Source organism: Dromaius novaehollandiae, chromosome 5 (assembly GCF_036370855.1).
Source record: "Dromaius novaehollandiae isolate bDroNov1 chromosome 5, bDroNov1.hap1, whole genome shotgun sequence".
NCBI lineage: Eukaryota > Metazoa > Chordata > Aves > Casuariiformes > Dromaiidae > Dromaius > Dromaius novaehollandiae.
Window position 1 is genome coordinate 60,503,046 of NC_088102.1, and position 24,337 is coordinate 60,527,382.

Consider the following 24,337-nt stretch of genomic DNA (forward strand, 5'->3'; position numbering starts at 1 on the left):
GGGTCCAAGATTCCCGTGAAGCCTGTTTAATTCAGAGACTCTTTGTTTTACTATGACAGTGAAGGATTGGGGAGGGAATAGCTGAAGGTATCATAAAACTTCTTGCACACTTTGGGTTTTTAATGGTATACTTGATTTCTTGGACACCATATTGCAAGCACTTGATACACTAAGTTGCAAAAATAAGTGAAATTGAGAACGCATTCCTGTATGCTGTCTATATGTGGATAACAAGATTTAATTTCATTTAACATTAAAAGCATCTATATGCGTACATTAAAAGAAAAATAGTGCTCTTAGAAAAGCAGACTTTAGTATGTCATTAATAACTGCTGCTGTTACAGCTCCTAAACTCTCAGCACAATACTGGTTTTGGTTTACAATTTATCAAATCCATATTATTATTATGATTAATCATTTTTCTTGGTCTGATTAAGCTCCGTCCACTGTCAGAAACAGGTATTAAGGACATGCTTTTTGCCTTTTCTCTGTTTAGGGAGGAAGGGCCTTGCAATCTGCAAGTTTCTAGGAATCAGTGCAACCTATCCAAACACTGGTAACTTAAACTGCCATTTGCAGGTTTCTGCCATTGATAGTACTCTAGTTTGTGGTGTTTGATAATTGATATGATAAGTGAAAATGTATGTTTGTTAAATGATAGTTGAGGAATAAAACTCTCAGGTTATTCCAAAGTTTCTAATATAAATACTGTTTGTAAAAGAGATAAGGATAAAGACACCTGTACATTTTCCCTGGCTTACATTCATAACATTCTTGAAATTTTGGGGGGATTTGGTTAGAGTCCTTGTGAAGGATCTTGGGCAGTGTTTTACTGGTACTGCTCCTTTGAACTGTGCAGTGTTGGTCGGTCTTTCCTTTAGGTCTATTCTCACTTTCCTTCTGTGTTTTTGCTTGTAGGTAAAACAAGCATTACAGTTACCAGATCCTCTCAGCTATTTGGCTTTGAGTTTTTCCATTCCAAAAGTTTTCTGTTTTTGCAGTAGGGGGATTGGGATCAGTAGGGATGACCATTAAGTGTTTTCTGATTTGTGGAGCGTCTTGAGCCTGGAGGTATAGAAGATAATGTACTATAGCTGTGAATTCTAACTGTGAAGGGTCTGTCCATCAAGCCAGATCATTATGGAAAGAATCTGATAATTTTTCCTAGATAAGTTCAATCAAATTAGAGTGAAATTGCTCTTTCTAATGAGAAAAGCCATCCGAAATCTGTAGCTGGAGCTAAGTGAGACTTGGCTGCCTTCCGTTTCTTGACTAGGGAAGTTGGGAAAAGAGAATAAGTATTTCTAATTACTTTCAGATAGGCCATGCAAAGACCTGCTGCCAGAACCAAGTCCTTGAGGAGGGATTTCTTAGTTCTACCCTTTCTCCCACTTTCATGCAGTTTCTTTAAGGATTAGATTATCATATCAAGCATAATCTCAAATCCAATAGCTGCAGAGCCACACAAGTCCTTGATGGCAGCAGAAGGTGGAATATCTTTCTAGACAGGCTCATTTTTGGGGGGTATCGGAGACTCCATGTAAGCAAATCCTGACCAGTACAGAAGGGAAGCTGCTTCCTGCGGCAGAACCCTACCCCTTAGGGAATGGGGATGGAGAACTTAATATTATCTGTTTGCATTTGAAAGAAAGATAAGGAAAAAGGCATCTGTGTCATCCCAAACAGTGCACAGGCAATTTTTGGCCCTCTGAGGACATAATTGATTTGTTTGCTGCATATAGTCCTTGTGCAATCAGTTTTTAGTGAGCTTTCAGTGCTGCAGATACTAAATTTTAAATTTCTGCTATGTTTTGGATTTTACAATAATTTAAAGTCAGTGATCTACCTGTGACATTTTTGGATATGCTGCGTTATAAGGCGGGTTGCAGACAGCATAATCATATTGAACGAATGGATTTTATTAGTCTTCTGTTAGTGATTGAAAACCAAAACCAAAACAGAGCATCTTTTGATCTCACACCTAGTGGCAAAGGGAATCTCTTGTGAATTTGAGATGTCAGGAAACTGCTTTGATGAGCATGTGGATGTCTATTACAGTTTTAGTTGAATTTTAAGAATCAAACCATGTGGGAAGAAAGACTGCAATGAGAATTCAGTATCCTTTCAGTCAACTAGGCACAGGAAAAGTAACCCATATGTCAGCAAGCTGTTCACAGAAGCCTACTGAGCTGTCCTTAACAGATTTATATGACAGCTGCAGGTTACTTCTCTATTTAATCTTGAACCTTAGTTCTAATCAAATTGCTCATGGTAGGGGACTTGAATGGGAACAGGAAGGCAGATATGGTGTGCGCAGCATTTCTACTCTCTTGATTCTCACCATTTCTTTGAGGGATTGGATTGAAGATGCTCTAGCTGAACTGGTGCCTGGGAACCTCTTGAGCGTTGTTCTATGGCTTGGGGAGTGGTTCTTTGAATACAGGTTAGGTGTAGGTCTGCTAGAGTTCCCCTTCCTGGGCCATCCTTTGTATGTCAAGGAAATAACCAGAGGAAGTTTTGGTCTGGCAGTGCTGATTTTTCAACAAGCTTTTTTTTCCCCTTAATCTCTGGTATCTTCAGCAGCAAGGCTCTACTGCAGTGTCGCTATAGGATGAAAGGGATGTACTATAAATGGTCACATCCACGCCCATAGTGACAGATCATTTGTCTGCAGATACACGCAAGAGAATGAGTTGGATCTTTACAGAAACAACTCATTTTCTATTGCTGCCTTACACGTTACCTGAAAATTGCTGTTACCCAGACTGTCCATCTGTTATGTAAGAAACTGAACTGCTGTCATTGGCTTTCAGTACATACATGTTAACATCCCTCTTCAGTCTCTTGCAATGTATTAACTCGTTCCATTATTTTAGATCTGAGAAGACTTGATAATACGAGTCTCCCAATTTGATTGCAAAAAGCTCATGGATCTTCGTATCATGAAACATCTAGTACACTCTGATATTTCTGATAAAAGGGGGCCCCTGAAAGAAATGTCAAATAAGATATTTGTTGGTATGCTATTGAGAATGTGTGGCACCGTTAACTTCATTCCTTTATGAGCATGTATTTGATATATATATGTATATATAGTCAACTCTACGTGATCTGGCCTAGTGAACAGTTAATGGGAAAAATCTGGATAAGACAAAAAATACTGTGCCACCCCTGCCCTGGGGAGCCGTTCAGGCTCTCTATGCAGTGTGGGCATCAACATGGCTCCAGGGGGAGATGCCTGCTGTATCCATACTATCTTTCCCAGGGACTCAGGAAGGCCTATTTGGTCAAAAAATAAACAGGAAAAACAAGTGCAGAGCACTTTGTGGGGCTGTGAATCTAGGTTAATGTTCCAAACACATTTGCTTTACTCTTAGTTTGTATCTACTTATGTAATTCATATAGGATAAAGTGCAGTTCAGTGTTGATGTTTCTAGAGATTGTAAGGGACTTAAGTGAGAGAAGGGGCTTCTGCTAAATAGAAGAACCAGGCTGAATTTCCACTTTAATGCACACAGTAGCCATAGAATTATTTCTCAGGGAAAAAAAATCCCTAAGAGATTGTTTAGAAACAAGTGAAAACACATGCTAGCAGTACTGTAATAGCTTACCACTCTACATGTGTATTGACTACATGAAAATTCAGTAGTGGTAAGATGTCATTTAAAAAAAATGTATTTGAAGTTCTCAAAAATGTCAAAAAAATTGAGATGGGCTTTGGCATTTCCCTCTTCTATATGTGCTGCCATTTAAAGTTTGATCTTTAAATCTTCAGGCTTTCATGTTAATTGTATACTATTCATAGTAATATGGCTCCTTGACAGTTAGCTTTTCAGGAAAGAATCGCCTGGTTGTGGGGTTTTGTTTGTTCCTTTGTTTTGTTTTTTTTCTATTCCTTATCTGTCCAATGCTGACACTAATTATAGAGGGTATTGGAATATGCAGAGACTAATTATTGAGTTAAGTTTTCTCAGGTTGTGTTTTGTATGTGAGTTGAGTCAGACTTGCTTTTTTTATTTTTTTTTTTTAAAGTAGGACTCCACTGTTCCTCATACTCTGTACAGACAGACTCTCTGACAGGCTCTGTCTTTTGGAGGAATCCTGGCAACTTCATTGAGACTTGTTGTGATGTAAGCAAGCAGTGGTACCAGAATTTGACCCACTTAAATATTTCATTTTTTTCTTAAGTGCCCTTCCTTTGAAGTCAGTTCATTGGGAACGAAACTAGATTCTGGCAAGAGGAATTAACTTGATTATTCAAAACAATATAAACAATAAAATAATACAATACAAACAATAAAAGTCACTTTTCAGCACAAGACAATATTAACTTTGAGACCTTGTCAGCAGTATAGGGATTTTCTGCAGTGAGAAGTTAAGCAAATTACTTTTCTGATGGAAGCTCCATCTCTGTTACTGGAACTGTAGCCTTCTGTCTTCTGTGTGTGCTTTACTCCATGACTACTACAGTGTTGTGACTTGATGAGTTGCTTCTGCCATTCCCTGTCAGTGTTTCCTAATGCACCACAAACAAGGAGGTTATGTTTCTATTTCAGAGATACATTCCTCTGATACAGGCTTTATAGCAGTAGCCTGCACAGGATCAGCCTTTCAGGGCAAGAAGTGTCAGAGTGTAGTTATTAAGGATGCTGATAATGTGCTTGCATTAATTGCAGTGGTCTTAAAAGTGGGATCTTCCTCTGTGAAGAAGTTTAGGTGAAGTCTTGACACTTTAAAAAACAGTGTCAAGGCTCCATGACCTGGTGTAGGTCCAAGATTTTTACCTGTTCTATAAAATAGTCTCTGGCCAGAGCATAGGAACTGACTAGCAGGGGAAGGGGAGATGGAGAGGGAAAGTTTGAAAGGTTCCCTCCTTTCACAGAAAGCTGAAATGTTGTTGCCTCCAGAGGACTGAATATTGGTTTTCTGAGTGCTGGGAACCAGGGTCTGGGACTATTATGCCTATGAAAAAGTCTGCCCTTAAAATCCTGAAACAGTTCCCAAAGTACAAATAGAGAGGATCTAATAAATAAAGCTGCCATGTTCTTTAAGATCATTGTAAGAATCTGAAGGCTGCTGAAGTTGTGCAAGAAAGTTAGTCAAGCCATCACTCTTCCTTTTGTCTAAGTATTTCTTTAAACTTCTTAAGATCATTCACTAGTTCATCTCTACTTCCCCAAAATCTAGCTACTTGAAGATACATTTATTTTGTCTTTGACAGATCCACTTAGATTTGCATCACGATTTCTACCTTTTCTTGTCATGGCATGGTCCCTGTGTTACCTCTTTAATCATCATACGCTTTTTGCTTTCTAGGCGGGTAAGTCAAAATGACAAGAACTACAGAGGTACAGAGCATGTGATCAAAGGCTTCCTGCCTAAATCCTGACCTCTTTTCTAACCCATTTTTCATTTGTGAGGAATGTATTGCACATGAGTGTGTTTAGCGTTGCTAAATTTTTGACGCATTCTGCCTATCTTTACCTACTTTTATATTTTTGTATTTTTGTCGATGAGGGTATTTTTGCTGACTTACTATCTCCCCCTTCTTGTTACTGGCACTCATTTAAATTGGCATATAAGGTTACACTGCATGTTTTTGTGAAGCAGCTCTGATAACACGGAAGGCATTCTCACCATGGCCAAGCTTTGATATGAAACACTGCCTCTTCTGCGAGAAGACCTGCAATCAAATGAGGGGTAGAACCAAAGCAAATATTACGGATTTGTAACAATAAACAATACGTTTGAGTCTTTCTCTGCAACTGTTTTTGCAGCCCTTCTCTGCCTTGATCCTTTCTCTTAATTGTAAACCCCTTCATGGTAACCTTTCTTAGAAAGAAAAGTTGAAATCTGAGTGAAGCTGGATAAAATGTGGGTGCTTCTTAATGACCTTGAAGAGTCATTATGGGGATAGAATTAATGATGCCAGTTTGCTTTTATATTGCAATCTTGATACTTTGTCAGCCCTGTTGTTCTCAGCAAAATTGGTCTGCAAAGGGAGTTTCCTCTTTAAGTATGCAGTATGCATATAAGTGAGATTTTACATAGTTTTACGCTTATACTTGCAATTACCATAGCGTGTGACACTGCTCCAGAATTCCCAGTTGTCGTTAGTGGCCGACTGATCTCTCTGCTGCCATTTTCTGTTGTGCATTCGGATCTCAGTTCTTTACTTCAAGGCCTTGTGCTAGTATTTGTAGGAATGGTTAGTAATAGTTAAGGGGACTGCTTTTATATGATGGAAATTCAAGGAGAGATAGATAGTCATGAGAAATAATGAAAAACATCACCATGGAGAGTGAATTTCGTATCAGTCATAAGCTGGAGAAAAATTTTGCCATGTACAGCTTAGGAAAATAAATAAGAGGAAACAAAGAAAGAAATTGTAGTAGTGGCAGCATTCAATGGTCCAAATTATGCAGCACGAAGGAAAGCACGTGCTGTATACTGACTTGCGAAGTAATGAATTATTGTTCAAGGCTGTCTTTATGGCCTCTTTTGTAAACCAAGTAGTTGTTAACTGCAGATGCGTGTTGAAAGAGAGGACAATGGGTTTATTTTAAAGCATGGAAGCTTCCATGGGTACATCATGGTACAATGGAAATAGCCACAGTGCCAATTATAGATTTAGATGCTTAATTGCTTTAAAAATTATTCGTTATGCTTTATTATCATTGTGCCTTAGCTACCACTGAAATTACATAAGCATAGCAATGCTCCATACACACTTAATCTGCTAAATGCCAGCTGTTAAAGTGATTACATGCATTCATTAACTAACCAGTTAAGGCCATCTGAAATTTGAAGGAGGCACTGAAGTTCTGATGATTTTTTCTTGACAACAAAATATGGAGGGGAAGGAGCAGCAGTTGCATATCAGATATGCAAGAAATAAGTTGGCACAACATGTACTGGTGATAAAACTGAAGACACTCATGGTAAGTCAGCACTGAACCTTTGCATAGTTGATGCAACTATGATTATAGAGATGCCTTTTTTGGTACTGAAACATGCATTTGTAAAGTAGAAAAAATACCCATATAATTAATTACATTATGCCAATGGCAACTAAATAATTACATTTTGCCGTTTTACTTAACAATTACTATAGTTACACTTAACAATTACTGTAGTTACAGTTGGATACCACAGTCTTCAGTTCTTTCCTTTGACAACTTACAAATGTTGTTGTAAGTTGCTAAGTGGCTGTCCCGTACCACCTCAGAAATAACTGCATTTTTATGGGGAGCAGAATGATCCCTGTGTCATTAGTAGCTATTACCAAATGATGCCACAAATACTCTTGGTAGTAGTCAAGAAAATTGTTTTCTGAAATCATTTTTATCTGATGAATCTCTTTCTCATATTGCTGCTCTTGGAGTGCCAGTTGTATGAGCTGCCAAACAAAAACTGGCAGAGACAAGTGCCTGTTAGGAAAAACTAGCAAAACGAGTATAGCTTATAGATAACAAATGAAGGAAGGGTTAGGAAGGAAAAGGATACAATAGTAGCACTACAGTAATTGAGGTTGGTAGAAGTAAGTGCATAACTTTTGATAGGATAGGGTGTGTCTTGCCTTTTCTTGTTCAACAGCTTCCAAAAGCTGAGTTTCTTGTCCACAGTTTCTTGGTAATGATGAGAGGCACTTTTTTTTTTGTTTGCTTGGTTGTACACCCTCTGAAGAAAGCAAGTATCTAGACAAAGCTATTGAAGCCTGAAACCTTTGTGAGAGAGTGTGTGTATGTTTTATTACAAGGGCAGTGTAAATGCAAGATCGTTCTAGCTTCAGTTAGTAATAAAAATATCCTTCCTCACTAAGAATTTGTTTCATGCCATATATACCCTGGGTTTCCCTGATGTCTTTTTGTTTGGTGTCTGCGCGTCACACTGTATCATGAGCAAAAGAAAGAGGAGAGTGGATTTCTGACTGGGAAACTGAAATCGGTGACATCAGATGAACCAATAAAATTTTGTATTAAGATTAATTGCATACGTAGTAAACATAATCCAGGAAGTACAAGGTATGAGGTTTTTTGACCTAGCTAAGCAACATATGACCAAACCCCTGCCAATCCCATGACTAGTCTGGCTTCTCCTGCGTGACCTCTACAACCCAGGTGTACAGCTGGCTGACATCTGTGTCATTTATCTCTGGTACCAGTGGCATAATGCAGTCATGCACACCAGCCTTTTTTCTGTGTATAAAGCTGCTCTTTACATGATATGAGGAGCTAACGTAGTGAAGACTCCATGTCAACATTTACAGCAGTGTGTTGTGGATGACAAGCTTTCTTCCCACAGGAAAAATGGATGCAGCAGTGAACAGATCTTTCCTCTTTAGTAATAACTGAGCAGATAAATGTGCCTACCTCAGCATTGCTTCAGGCAGTACTACCTACTGGTTTACCTTTGAGCCTTTGATTCCCATGATAATTCTGCAATTGTAGAAGCAGGAATAAGAAGGAGAACTGGCTGTGAGACTTGGGGCCAAGCTCTGCTTTCAGAGACAAAGATGTGGAACGCCCCTGATGACTAGTCGAAAGGCAGATGGTCTTATAGTAATTATTTCTACTTCTTGTGAGAGACTGCCTGAACAGTGTCCCAAATAAAGGGAAGAAAAGCTTTGCCATCAGAGATTCATGCTTAATTCCATTGATTGATACTATAACTGAAAGTACTTTCTATTGTTCTTTTCTTCCCTTGTAGAATAAGGAGCTGAAATAACGTTTGCTTAGTTTATGAAAAATGGCAATGTTTGGCAAGTGACATTAGAGCTTTTAAACTAAATGCCCAGGTATCAATTTGCTTGAAAATCTCAGAGTCTTGCAGATATCACCTGGATTACCGAATGCTGTTTCAATCAGAAAACAGCAAGAGATTCAGAGATCTCTTTAGGAAATACTCTTGCCAACAAAAATGTTAGGTAAAATTCAATAGGCGCCTGTGTGAGTGTATTCTTTGAGGACAGTTGTTTCTGGGATGGCTGTTCATCCATGGAAAATTATCCTTGGAACTGTCTTTATTTGTAATTGCACTCATATGCATGCACCACTCTCTTACCGTGTCCTTCCCCCCCCCCCCCCCCCCGCATGTGTTATTTGCAAGTGGGTGGAACCTACATTGGTCTGTCATCTGCCCAAAGTAAATACAAAGTTAAAACCTTCAGGAAAAGTGTGCTTGATTTGGAGAAATCCAGATTATTGTAACTTTTAGTTGTCACAAATAATGGGAGGAAGTGAGGACTCAGTCTTGACTTCTGAAATGTCTTTTTACAGTATGGATGGCTCGTGTTTGCTTCCTGCTTTTAAAGACCCTCCCCTCACAGTTCTATCAAGGGAATTTTCTGCCTTGAATGTGTTAATTCTGTACAGAGTAGGAAAAAAAGTGACACTCCTGTAGGTTAATCTTCTAATAGATGAAAAATAATTACCTAAATATTTGTAGAAATTATATTCTTTTAGCATTTCACAAGCAGGATGCAAAGACTCAGGCTTAGCAGCACAGAAAGTCAGGAGAAAAGGGAAGATTGCACATGAAGCTTTGACCTGTTGAGTGATAGTGCAGGTTTGTGGCCTGTAGTGATGCAGAATTTTTACCCTCTGGACATGTCCTGCAATAATTTTATTTTATTTTATGTTTGTTTTTTAAATTGGTTTTATTTCAGTGTCTCTGTCTCCATGTCCCAAAATCCAGCTTGCTCATCCTACCTACCTGTTCAAACACAGTTTTTTCTGTGGAGTTCATGTTTAGTGCTGTTCACTTGCTCTAAGTTTACCTCAGGCCAAATTATACCCTCAGTTGTTTTCTTATCATATATCTGTCTGCAAGATTTTGATTTTTTCTACTTGCTATTGGAATTTTGGAATATTTCTCTTCCATGTGTCTTATCAGATGTCTTTTCCCCACATCATTTTCATCTCTTATTGTGTTTCTATGCCTGCAACTCCTCTCCTGTAGTCTTTCAATCTGCACATTTAAACATGTTGGCTGCTGTGTTTGGGAGAAAAAAAAATTTGTATTTTGCGCATATATTTATGGGAATTATGAAAATGATGTTGCCCGTGACTAAGAATAAGGAAATACTTTTTCTACAAGAACTAGATAATGGCAAAAATACCAAATACTCGCTTGGAAGTTGTCACAGATGCCCTGAGAAATTGCTAACAAATATTGCTTGTATTTTGTATCCTGTTTCCTGTAAAAAATTTTGTTTCAATAGGAAACAGTGTATGCGTTTAACACATAACAGGTTGAACAAATACTTGCCTGCTTTTCTTGACAAGCATGTATGTACATGTTCTTGAAAAGTGCTGAGCGACATTTATTTCTACTGGCTGGGATCAGGAGCACATCTGATCTCCTGTGATATGAAGGTAATTGGTGGGATTATTTGTGTAAGTTCAAGTTGTTTTCGTGACAGTCACATAGTTGTCAAAGAACAGGCAGACATACCTGTGACCTTTTCCTCTGCAATGATTTTTGGGTGGATACTTAAAAACTACCCTGCTTTTCTCAAGTTAGGACCTTCTTAAAATGGTCTAAAGTTATTGAGCTTTCTTAATTTCCATTGCAAACTCCTATTTCAAATCCCAAACTCTGTTCTATCACATTTATCTAGCAGGGCCTGTCAGAGTAGTTTTGTCATTAGACTGAGGGTTTAGCATATCTTTCTTCTTTGAAGAAATGAGGTTGTTTCCAAGATTCAGGCTGTAAGAAAGTGCCTTGACAGGTTAAGAAACATTGCATATTTACAAATGTTGGAATCTAATGTGAGAAAGCGGTATCATTAGTTTCCTGCCAGTATTGTCAGGGGAAAAAGGAAAGCATCTCGAATAAATCAAACAACTTAATCTTCTCAACTTATGTTTTTGTTTTTGTGGGATCTTTTTAGTAAGAGATCAAAGAATGTGCTTCTTGATATACTTTGGGAGTTACATGCCTGGTGGTGTATACTGTTACTAGACAAGCAGTTCTCTTTTGATGTTTCTGTGTAGCTAGCTGAAGCCAACTTTCAGGTCTGTAGGTGACTGTGTGGGTGCAGAGTACAATACCATACTGTTTCTGGGGACAGTGTCAGTGAAGCTTCTGCACAACAGACAGATTTGAAGACTTTCTGAGGATTAGCTTCCCTCTCTGCCATCCCAAGTCTCTGTGCGACTAATGAGTTATAGTTTGTGAGTAGAGCTCTTCAGAAATGAGAGTTTTTATTTATTTGGCTAGCTGTTAATATCTGTGGAGACTGTTCATAGATAATTTGGACTTCCAGAAAATGAGGACATTTTCTTAGCGAATCAATAGGTTATGATGACAAATCAGGGACAAGTAATTTGAACTTTCTTCAATAACGTCTTTTACGTTAGAAATTGTTTATAGAGACTGTGGTCACCAGTCACCTGAGAAGAGACTGAACTGTTGATTGGAGATGTGAGATGGTGCAGTTGCAGAGAACCTTACAAGTGACCTTGAAGAGAGATCTGGTGCAGTTAAATACTGAGGAAGAATGCTGTGATTTCATTGTACTGAAGCTCTCCTTAAAATAAGGTCTAGGCATATCATTTCCCATCTTCTCTTTTTGTTACTGAAACCAGAGGTGTGGCCTTGTGGAACGAAAGCATTTCGTAGTAACACAAATATTACAAAGTGAAGATCCCAGCAGCATCGTTGCACACCCGTAAATATGGACCAGAAATTCAAGTAGACTGAATTGATAAACTGGACCATAAAAATAGCATGAATGAAATTGGTTTGCTATTTAAACATAGATGCTAAGCATAGTGAAATTTTTCTCTACCTTGAATCTGTTTTTTTTTTTTCTTGAATTTGTTTCAAAGAGCATATTCTATACATAGAGTTCAGTAGCCATGATGTGCATCCCGTACAGACTCGCTTTTCTCTTCCTCTTTGTTTTCCTCCTTCAAAATTTTATTCTTTCTCTAACATGATAATTTAGGCTGAAATTAAATAGTTCATCTTTGTATATAAAGATAACATGACTTCTTAGGTTTATTGTCTGATAAGAATTGTTTTGAAATTTAATTCATTTAGAGTTATCAGTCCTGGCCTTCATTTGTATTGTGATGAGTAAAAATTGTTTTTAACTAGCTGTATTTTGCATATGAAATTTTCAGCCTCAGAGGCTGATAGGCTTGCTACCCCAGAAGGTATGCGTGGGCATGTTATGTGAAGACTTACAGGCTGCGATAAGCTGGCAGCATGTGCTGTCGTAGGTGTTCTTTTCCCTGAAGTTATGCTTTTATAAGTAACATGCCCTAGAGCCTGTTGGAAAGGAAGGTCTAAAATTGTTTTTGTCTTTGTTTTTGTAGAAGCTCCACCAAAACTGGAAGAAAATCCTGCTGAAGCGTTCACTGACTCATCCCTCTTTGCTCACTGGGGCCAGGACCTCAGTCCTGAAAATAGACGTATTGCTCTTAAACAATTCCAGTATTACGGCTACAATGCTTACCTGAGTGATCGCTTGCCACTGGACAGGCCCTTACCTGATCTTAGGCCTAATGGGTAAGTGCTGTAGTTGAATCTAGTACTACAGGTCCCTAAGTTCTAGACTCTTAACTCTTTTTCATCCATAAGTTTTACGCTCTGTGATGACCTAGTAGATGAGTTATACTGTATGGCCAGAATGAGTCATCTGTATAAAATACACAAAGGTGGAAGGTTTCTTTCAAGTGTCTCCTGAAACATTAAAGTGTCCAACTGAAGTCCTACTAAAATTCCACTTAAGTACCCATTAAAAGTCCCCCAAGTTATTTGAAAGCTTAATGTCACCTACAATTCATATAAGACAGTCAATATTTTATTGCTCTGAGAATGACCGTTTTATTTAAAACTTCAGTTTTATCAAAAGATCTGTCTAGGAAAGGAAGAGAATAAGAATTACTCTTTTTGAAAGTCCAGGACTGTCTGATAAAGATCAGTAAGCACGTGAGGCTGGTCAGCTACAGTAGCAAAATAAGCAGTTCAGTCAAGCAGTGTGAGCCAGCTGGAAGCCCCTGGAGCCTCCAGTGGAGTTTCATTGAGTTGTTCTCTGCTGAAGCATATGTGTCTGACAGGGTAAATACATCCACTGTTATGCCACATGGGCTTCGTGAGATGGGACCGGGGAATGAACAACCCTCTCTTTAATACATTCGAGTCCTATTCCGGTAAGACCGCTTACAGGGAGAGGTTTTTTTTGGCCTTGGTATTACATCTGTTCCTCTGAAGCAGTGGGTGGAGGAAAAGAATAGTTTTTTTGCAGCTCATTTTATTTAAAAAGAAAAAAATAGTAAAAATAAATGCTATAGGTACGTACTGAATGGAACCAATAACCAAGATGTGAAAGGCAAGGAGCTGGAAGGCTCCTTGCCAATTTCCAAAGCAATCCAGATGTGATCTTATTCACTTCTTTTAACCAAATGTTTTAATAACTAGAGCAGCAAGCAGTAACTTTTACTATATATTAATATGGCATGTTAATATATGTTAATTATATTCATATATATTGATATATTGGTTGCATATGTAGGTTATTAATATACATTAATATATTGTCCAATATTAATGAAAAGATTTTAACACAGTTTCAGGCAACAATTTAGCAATTTAAAATATATTATAAAATGTGATATATAAAAATATATAAATATATATATGATAGATTTACTGTAATAGCAACATAAGGAAAATGATGGTGTGTGCAATTATATTTGTATTTTGGTTAAATCAGTTTAGCACTGTCTTTAGGGACGATTTGTCTCTTGTAATCGTAAACTAGAAATCTTCTGTGACTAACAAAACATCACTGACAGAAGTATGTCTGTTCTTCTATCTCTTTTGAAGTGATTCTCCTGCATGACTTCAATTTAAATTTTTTATAAGTGTAGCTATAAAAAATTAAGGAGACAGAGAAAATAAACGTTACTGTAGCTGAAAGAAATGAATTGTGGTTGGGATTTTGGAAGAAATTCCAGTTAGGAACAAATTGTGGTCCTAATTTTTCTGGAAGTTTTGATCTTTAGTTAACGATCTGCCAAAAACAGGTTAGATATTACAACATGTTTATGGATTCATGCATGCAAAATAATAGCTTAGTAATGATAGTACAGGAATATTTTCCGCCGCCTCCATCATGGTTCAGGAGCAAATGGGTAATCTGACACTGAAATTCTGATACTGGGGGAAATTAAATGTATTTTCAGACAGTATGTACACTGTTCACTCTGTATGCAGCACACTGTGGGACACATAACAACACATTATTATGAAGTCAGGTTTCTGAAAAAAGAATTTCTAGTCCTGATCTGTAAATTCTTATTTATGTAAGAGAATTTCTGTAGCTATTGCAGGAAGAAACTTGCCCACAAAGAGTATGTTTTCCCCCAGAATCGTCCATTTTTAAGATTGCTAGCACCTGTTTATGAAGCCTATTGCATTACTCACTTCCAGACTCTATATGGATACATCTAAGTTATCCATGGGCAGATACTAGGCTCAAGCAGCATAGCCTGAAAGCCAAGGGCAGCTTGGTCTGAAAGGAGCACACAGCTGTTTCAAGTGGCATGGAAACTGGGTTAACCTTGCTGGACCTTAGCCAGCGGGGTTATTTCTGTTCTGACCAGAAATGCAGGAAAACACAGATGTCGCAGAGATACCAGAATAGCTGAGGAAGGAATTAGCCTAGGTCTAACCAAGTACATTAACTAGTTTTTAGCAGTGGCTCAGAGTCAGAGTGACATAGGAATCCCACCCAGTTAAGGCTTATGGGGAGGTAGCTGAGGGGAATGCAGTTCACGTGGATATGTCCAAGCTGAGCTATTGTCTATCATCTATATTATAATGTATCAGATGAACTATAGGATGTTGGTGAGGCAACAGAAATACATGTGTAACTGAAGTATAATGTAATTCACATGTGATTGGCCCCAATTGAGACTGGGAATTAAGCAATCTGCTAAGAGTGCATGTTGACAGTTAGGTCGCAGGCTAAGAACAGAAAGAGAATATGCCATAAGCCCCCAAATTACTCAGGCTTAACTATACCTGCACCCTTGCTAGTGAGGTTTGAACCAGGAAAAGGTTCCTGAAGAATCTGCACAAACCCAGTGATGTCAAACTGCTTTCCTCCTTACGGGCTGTCAGTCCAAGCGGAGCAGCCCATGTAGCCTCCTGTCCTCTCCCTGTAGGCCCTTATGTTCGTACAGGACTTTTAGAATATAGAAACATGAGGACTGTGTCTTCATTTCATGTGAGTGAGTCTTAGGTTCACTGCCTCAGCCTTCAGTGATATATTTTTCCTCTATCCCAGGCTGCTTGCATTCATTTCAAGTTTAGCTGGAAGAGCAAATGCAGTAGCAGCAACAACTGGGTAAGTGGCATTAAAGTTGCACACAGGAGAGCAAGCTTCCACCAAGGGAAGCTGCATGTGCAGCTGGTCTCTTAGCTTTTCCCATCTGTTATGTTTTGAAACTTAGGTGCCTGCAGCCAAGTAGGTGTGTAATGATTGAATATTGAGGAAAAGGCTATCAGTAGCAGAGGAAAACAGGATCTCTGTTAAGGAGAAGTTCGGGTTATGGAGGAAGAAAGGGAAGCAGAACAGGGGCTGACTTGAGCACCAAAGGGCTCAGCAGTCTGCCACCCCTGTGGGATTGAACATCTGCACTGTACTCTTCAGGTCCCAGAATATCTGGGTGTTCTCACTGTCCATACTATTCCAGCTTCCCATTACCTTAGATAAGGCAGAATTGACCACACTTGTCTTATTTACTAGGTTATTCAATTCTTACAAAATAAACGCCATCAGCTAATTTAACTCTCTTCCCAGTGTGATGTTTGACTTGAATTATGTTATTCAGGGTACTGAGAATGAAAAATACCAAGAAAGTACTGCTATACATTTATTTATTGTACATGAATCTATTAATCGATCTGCAAAAGATGGACTTCAGACATTTGCTGACAAACAGTAGACAAAATACCAGTAGCATCCAGGTGCCTGTGCATAGGTGTGTATTTCTGAGGAGGGGGAGCAGGCAATTAAGCCTAAATCAGTATCTTTTTGTCAATGTTAATATGTATTGAATGCAAAAATAGTTGTCTTGTTCTGGAGAATGATCAAGCAGCACATTTAAGACAAATCAACCCCCTCCTTCACAAAGTGCACCATGAAACTGGGCAAGCAAGCACACCATGTAAGCCAAAGTAGGAATGGATTCAGGAAGGGAGCAGGCATCAAGGAATACTAAGAAAAAATGTAATGCCTAGACTTTATGTTTGACCCAGCTGTCTTTTCGCTTTATTGAGAACTCAGATAACAGCTAGCAGACATAAATCTGTTTCCTTATCAAAATTATGTGCCTGGGTTCCTGCAAAGCCTCTTGGTACCGAGAAGTACAATAGACCCTTTTATATCATTCTGGTACGACTCAACTGTGAGCTTCTTGTTCCTTTCAGCAGTGTTATGACAATTGACATCAGAATAACTTAACAGAGGAGCTCAGCATCTCTTTGCAAGATCCTGCAGTCAGAGATGCCTCTCCACATACGTAATAACCACAAATTATAGCATACAGGATTTTCTGATGTTGATTTTGTCAACATTTAATGCAATAAAAATATCAGAGGACAATTAGAGATTGCTGAGCGACACACACACATGTAGGAGAGGGCAAGTATTCAGCCTTTCCCAGCCCTGCAATGTGGGCAGCACAGTCCCTGTGTGCAAACAGAGGAGGCTGCATTTGGTAGCTAGGGCAGTACACTCTGCCCAGGCGATTTTTCCTAGTCTTCTCTGGAAGAAAACAAAACAAAACAAAAAAAAGATGATCAGTCAGAAACATCCCACAGACTGCAGTTGGGTCAAGCACAGGTTGTGGCAACTGTCATACCTTGCAGTGGGATTTTCTTCCATTGTCGGTAGTGCACGGGCATGAACCTTGTGTTCTATGACAATAACTTTCAGGATTTGATCACTTTTCACCATGAATGTTTACAGTAGCACAGTGCAGTCCCCAGACCAGGTTGTGACTCCAAAATCTGCTACAACACAGGTTATAATAAATAACTCTTCATGGATATCCAGACCTCCTGAAATAATTATCCTGAAATAGGCATTGAAGTAGTCTCAGTTTTTGCAGTACTTGGCAGCACAAGCAGTATTGTGGAGGATTGCTTCTGCTGACTCTCCCTAGACTTCTCTGTGTTTCCTAGTGCTGGAATTGTACTGATCTGCTGCTTGCCATTGATATGCCCATCCGTCAGCCAGCGGCGCATCTGCATCATGGGTTAACAAATAACTACTGGCTCTAATGAGCTTGGAAGCATTGAGGAAAGCGGTGTTGGCATTACTCTGTGCAGGAACAGGCACTTCTGCATTAGCTATAGCTCTGTTGTGCTCGTTACTTTAAGCAGGGCAGGCAGTACCCACAAACCTTGTTCTGAGTGAAATGTTGAACAAGCTCACACAGAAATATGTCATTAAAAGTCAGGGTTTTTAGGGATCCCAAAGCTGTGCACCACATCTCCTTTTGAGTGAATGCAGTATTAGGCTTCTACTTTGTTGCCTTTAATGTGTTTGGGGGGTGAGAGGGGTTGGTTGGTTTGTTTTGCCTGATCTAGTCCCCTGAAGCACGTCTGTGAAAGAGAGATAACATTGTCTTTTCTTACGTAGGGATGAGACAGTGAAGGACAGTGGAAAAAGAGGTGCGCGGTAGGACCCCAGCAAAGCAATTATTTTGTAGAATTTTGCTCCTGCATAGCACGTACGATATGAAGGAGCTGGCCCATAGGCATAAAGCAACTTTTTCAATGAGTGTAACTTCAGTCAATGCCAAATTTCTTTTGCATTGGTAAAAACAGTATTTGCATGAGAAAGTGAAGGCAGGAAAGGCAGTGGAGGAAAAGAAACATTTAAAGCAGAGATAGCTTTTTGTCTGGTTTTGGAGAGTACTAAATTGTATAGCATTTGGCTTGCAGCAGGTTAGACTGACTGACTCAGTTTGGCTCACTGACTCCCAGCTGACTCAGTGTAGCTGGGCATCTAGAAAAGTGCAGAGGAGATGTTCCCTTTCCTTTGCAGAGAAAGGCTTTGGCCGTTTAGTAGCTACTTCTTGTTTTCAAACAGTTCACCAATCACAAGTTGTGTTACTTCGAGGCTCAGTTCAGAAAGGGACAGTGGTAAAAGCCTTGAAAAGGAACGGGATTAGGCTTGTGATGAACTGGGCACAAACTGAGCAGGTGGGATATCCCGTGAATGCAAACATGAACACAGGATAGCGGGGAAAAGTATTAGCTGGCTGGGCGGAGGGGGCTGCTGCTGCCTTTTAGTACTAAAACTGTTCATTGGCATGCAAGTCTAAAATGTGCGTTGGTGTTGTGGTGGTATACAGAGAGGTAGTGTGCAAGGCAGCCCCAGACTTACATGAGCCTGTAGACTCTCCTTTATTAAAATTGTTACAAGAACAGCATGTGATCCCGAATTGTGGGGTTAAAGTTAGCCGTTTGCATGTTAGCCGCACTCCTGCACGCTTACGTTCCATTAGCCCAGGCTTCAGTTACTGTGCATCCGTCAAGTCGGTCTGTCCTGTTATGCCGTTCAGGTATATCTGAATTATGCTAGTGATGTATTTGGCTCCATGTTAATTTTAGGCTGAGTTCTGTTGTCCGTATGCATGAAGGGTAGCATAAATATTACACAGAATATTTGACGTTTCAAAGGAATTCTTTATAAAGGGCACCTAAGCCTGGTCCTTTACCTAATAGATTATTTTGGACAGAAGTCCTAAGACTACCAAATTATTCAGTGTTCTTGTTGAATACCTAATGTTTATTTCTGGCATTCTTCCCACTCTTTTTCCCTCCTTTCTCTACCTTTGGTTCTTCTTTTTCTTGTCTCGCTTTTGCCTGTTGGCAAGCTGTCTGTTGGCACTGTCATAGCAGTGGGGTGTGCTGATGGAGTGGCCACCCTCTGTGATTCTGGTTTGTGCTTCAGTGTTTCCTGTCTGTATATGTCTGCTCAAATGGCTGTTCCAGAGTGATTTCGTATCGCTAACAGTGATACCAAATCAGCTGCAGTCTCCAAGATGCTATAATAGCCTAAGTTAATAATGAACGTTGCTGGTGTCCAGTTACTGGTTTTGATCCTCACTATCTCTGTTAACTTAAAAGAAATGTGATGTGATAAACAGTTCTCACTCTCTCATCCTCACTCGTGTGCTCGCTCGCTCTCTTTAATATGTCATAACTGTGTGAATGTGCTATAGTTCTTTCCCTTGGCAGACATTTACATTAGAAAGTACTCAGAATAATCCCTGCATGATGCTGTAAGAGACTAACAATTTTTGCCCAAATACCTACACATAGTTCTCATGTTCATATAAAAGGGAGTTTTACTGAAATCATCAACTCCCAGTTTACTGTTCTTACTGTTTTATTCAGACAAAGGTCTTGATTTTAAGTATCAAGAAAAAAATGGAACTTTATGGTATAATTTGATGGACATGAATAGGTTTTATTAAAAGGAGTAATCTGTTACTCTTAAATCTATGCTGTAAGATGCTTAGGAGACCATGAACTGATTCCTCTTTTTTTTTTTTTTTAGGGAGTTGTGTCAGGAGAAAAAAGATTTGTCCATACCTGTTTTTATAATTAATGGTAACTCTGCAAATTACTTACACAATTGCGTGCCTGTCTGTGTTCCCTCATGATGGAAAGTTATGACCGCACCTCAAGGTCTATAAATTCATAGCAGAAATAGTTTGGCGTCTTGTTGGCTATAGTTCTGTAATAGATGATAATCCCAAAGGATCAGGGTTGGGGGGAGGCACTTTTTACGTGTTTTGCAATGTCAGCTTTGTTAGCACAGTTCAATTAACACTTAAAGTACTGATAGTAGTGAAAGAAGAAATGAAGAATGATCAGGCTTTTCTTTCCTCCCATACATCTTGAACTTCCGTTTGCCGTTTTGGTTGATGATAAAATGTTACCAAGTCACGGGGAAAGTACTGCTCTGTTTCTGCTTGTGCTTTTGAGAAATTATTACTCTGTTTGAACTAACGCATCCTCCCGTATGAGTTTTTAGGAAGGATACCTTAACCCCATTTGTTTTACCCACATGTATTACTTCATCCTTTATTCAAAAAAAAAAAAAAAAAAAGTGCTATAGCTGATGTAGTAGTGGTCAAAATACAAAACAGCGTTCCTCAGGTGTTCTGGTACTGTTGTTTGGCTATGATACTACTGCAACTCTTAGGTGAAAGGTTCTAAAAAACTGGAGAACCATAATTCTTTTCCACCATATATGTACATATTTGTAGAAGATCTCAAATATAAGTTAATTCAGGAAAACATTCTTTCTCTGTTCTAGTTGTTTTAAACTAATTTTAATGTGACTGATTGAATTGCTTTAGCATAATGTGTATATTCTGGATGAATATATTTTTCTTATGGACGAATATCTGAAAAAAGATTTCTAATGTATTCTCTCCTCCATTTACCAGAGTTGTGCTTGATATAGAACACCAGGAATTTCTCTTAATTTCTAGTAACCATGGCAACTGTTACTTTAGTCCAATGTAATTTAGTAGAGTTGGTTGCTGGAGGTAATTTTTCAGCTACATTGTGATGATACTTGCTATTATAATTATTAATAATATTTAGAATTTACATTTAAGAATCATTTAATCATAATACTGAAATATGCTCAATGCTTCTGTGAATTAGTTACTAGTGATAGCCACACTTTGCAAAGAGCGGTGTCTCAGATACAGGCAAGTTAGGGGTCTTGTCCAAGGCCCTCAAATGAGTCAAAGGCAGAGCTGGCATTAAAACTTGCAAGTTCCTTGTTGCCATGCAACCATTCAATTCTTAGGACTTACTGGATCTAAGATTTTGAGCAATGCAGTTTTATCCCTTTGTACACTTTCAGTGTATGTTTGACTTGCACATGCGCATGCACCCACACACACACACACACTTTTTCTATAGCTATTTCTTGTTCATTCCTAGAATAATGGAATTCTATTCAACATAAAATATAGCATGAAGAGGATAGACTTATTTGTGAAACTATACAAATTCTCTGTTCTGTGCGCAGTCAGAGATATGTGGGTTTAATTCCAATTTGGTAACAACAAAAGTAGATAACTTTTATTCTTTCCTTCTGGTATGAAGAAAAATGTAGGCATGAAAATATAAATTTTTTAAATTGTCCACAATGAAAAAGTGACTTCAAGCTGGAGGTAAAGATAATAAATGAGTCTGAATGGGGGGGACAACTCGGTTTAGGAATGTATCTGCATTGAAAAAGAATCCGTTTGACAAGGACTAAAGAGATTAGACACAGTGGGATCCTAATTATGTTCTCTTGTATCTTATGCAGTTGTCTTTTATTATATCCTGGGGCAAAACAGGAGTCAAATGTCATTTTCTCTTGACTTTGTTCTTGACTTCAAAAGGTGCCAGGCAATGGAAAATCCTGTCCAGTGTGATCTGATTTGTAAAAAAGTTAATGAATACAGTTAGGAATTATGATACAAATCACTTACCTTAAATGGAAGGAAGAAATCTCAGAAGCAGAAATTTTGTTTGAATGTTTCAGTTTATGCCTACTGGATTTATGATAGAAAAGCAAGGGGTTTTTCTTGTTTGGTTGGGTTTTTTTGTCATCCAGAACAGAAAACCAGTTCTACCTTACACTAGTTGTCTTCTGAAAGAAAAAGCAGCTCCTCATTGTAGTCTTTTATTTGGAACAAAAATACCCAGGTTCCTATCTCTAGGAAAGGGCCTATAGCACTGAATAATATTGAGGGACCACAGTCCTGCACGGGAAAAGCTTTTAAGTACTCTAAATGAGCATTTTCTCTATTAATTGCCTCAGCAAGTTCCTTGTTTAACACAGTGGTTTATTTAAATGCCATTCTTCAGCACCTCATTCTGCCTGTGCTCCTGCTTTCCTGCCTTGTATGTGCACTTCTCAGCAGCTATGTACTTTACAGGCTACATACAACTTGGCTGAAAGTTGCAGTACTTGGGTTTCCTTTGTGAACCTAGTGATAAGTCCTTCTTAGAAAATCCTGATTGCCAGCAATACCCACCAAAACCACTGAGAATCATGACTGCACCCACTTGAAAAGGCCCAATATAGAGGAGGTCCAAACATAAGCCTTTACAAGGTTGTAGCCACTGATTTTTGAAGAACAGTGAGATTTTGTTGAGTTGTCTTAAATGAATTGGCATTTACTTAAAAAAAAAAAAAAAAAAAAAAAAAAAAAAAAAGGCAGTTGACTATAATTGACGCTTCCACAAGCTGTTACATTTTTATCTGCTGTCCAGTGGCACTCAAAAAAAAGTGACATTGTTTCAGATCTGCTGTCCAGTGGCACTCAAAAAAAAGTGACATTGTTTCAGATCTGTTGAAAGCTTCAAAGAATACATTTCCATCTGATCCTTAAAACTTGAAAGCCTTCTTTTCGGTACAAGTAAGAGACTAATATGTCAGTAGAAATACAATCTGCTTTTGGAAAGTAAGTTTTGATTTGTTATACTGCCAAAAGATCAAGCTACAAGTGGGAATCAGTAAATCCAAATGCCATTGTAATTGCTTCATTCTCGTACTGATGCAGTGGAACAGAAAGCTGTGAATCTCTGTAAATGGGTTTCTTATTTGACTCTTAAAGATGACTGAGCCAACTCATTTAAAAATAAAACCTGCACCCTTTTAAGACAAATGCTTGTCCTAACTTTTTCAAGACTGTTTTCTGTTTTGCATGTCTATATAATTCTTTCATGTGGTGACGGAGGAAAAAGGGCCTAAAATATGAAAGAACTTTAATGTGATTTCCAGCAATTTCAAACTAGTGACTGAATTGAGAAAACTGGATGACCCCCTGAATTTTGAATATTCTCCATGTGTCTGTATTTCTGGATGTCATGTGTCCTTTATCCTGACCCTTTTTAGAAGCTTTAAAAACATGCATTTAAATTCCTCATCGTGATCAAACTTAATTTTTGTGACATCCAACATGTGAAGAGGAATATTTACTTGCTGCTTTCCTGTATTGTCTCTGCAGATTAAATAAAAAAAACAAAAAATGCTATGCTTTCTCTTCTGGTTGAAGACCAAATTAAGTAATCATATTTAAGCATGATTTGAGAATTGTGACTCCATCCACAGCCTTCGGCAGTTCCTGGCTGGAGTGAATCTAGGCATCTTCAAAGATAACCACTTCAGTGTTGTCTGAAGACGGAGAAAGGCATTAACATCCATCATTTGCATCTACAGAACCTATCTGGAAATGGTGTCTGGATCAGCCTGTGGCCTCAGTCCTGTTAAAAAGGGAGTAGCTGGTCTGAAATGGGCTGTTTTTCATCCTGGTAAATACTTTCAGATCTGAGGAAAAAAAGGTAGAATTAAGTGTTGCTCAGAAGTGTGGCATTAAAATACTAAGTTTCAGAGAAAAGTAGTTAATTACTTTTGCTTAATAAGCTTCTGGTTTTATTAAAAAGCAAACATTTGCTCACAAATTAAAAGGTACAAGCTGGAAAAAGGACTTTCTGCTCTTCATAAAAATAGAGAAATTGAATCCTTTCTGAAATGAAGGAAAGAAAATAAACACTGAGCAACTTTGAAGTGATGGGCAGCACCTTCATAACACTGTTTGCATCAGCAACTGGGAACATGGTCAAAATATAAATAAAACACACACGCAGAAAAACCTACCAGGCTATACAAGTATTCCGCAATCTACTTAAAATTCTTGAATGAGCTTTTGAAGGTCAGTTCCCATCCTTGTACCTGTTTTTTGGCTATGCTGTCTGTCTTAGTTCTTGTAACAGGATGTTCTTTTGAGCTGGGTCTTTCACTATGTTTTTACTGAGTTGAGAAGGAAGTTCCTGATCTTGATGGCAATTGCTGGTAGATTCTATAGCAAAAGTAATTATCTTGGCTATTCAAGAAGATGCTTTTTGAAGCTTTGGGACTAACTCTGCTTTGTCCTATTTGCACTGTCCAGAAAGACATTGTGAACAACTGCAGCTGGGAACTGCATTTAGACAGGAGTTTACATTTGGTTTGCAAACTATTTTTTCACTGTTGTGGGCCTTGCGTGGAAAAGTGAATTAACTCTAGCCCTTAGTTGCACAGGCTGTTTCAGGAAACTGTTTTCAAGAATTCCTTTTTTAGATGGAAGGTCATCTGGTTCTTGCCTGTGCTTGCTCTGAGCAGGTATGGGGACCTTCTGATCCCTGCCTACAAAAGCTGATTTATCATTGTTATTGCTGGGGATAGATTTTTCTGAACCTGTTTGTGTTGACACTGTGACTCCCAACAGTTTACATCTTTATT

General features: G+C 38.6%; 1 protein-coding gene across 8 annotated transcripts in view; it reads left to right on the forward strand.

The window, feature by feature from the left end:
* GALNT18 (polypeptide N-acetylgalactosaminyltransferase 18) overlaps nucleotides 1-24,337 on the forward strand; it is a 318,319-nt gene that overhangs the window by 141,445 nt on the left and 152,537 nt on the right. For all 8 annotated transcript variants that reach the window (XR_010389479.1, XM_064512992.1, XM_064512991.1 and 5 more), the window contains one exon: nucleotides 12,327-12,519. Coding sequence is in view for 7 of the 8 variants with exons in the window: in XM_064512992.1 (XP_064369062.1) it covers nucleotides 12,327-12,519 (193 nt within the window). In the remaining variant the exon portion in view is untranslated. The remainder of the gene's footprint in view (nucleotides 1-12,326; nucleotides 12,520-24,337) is intronic.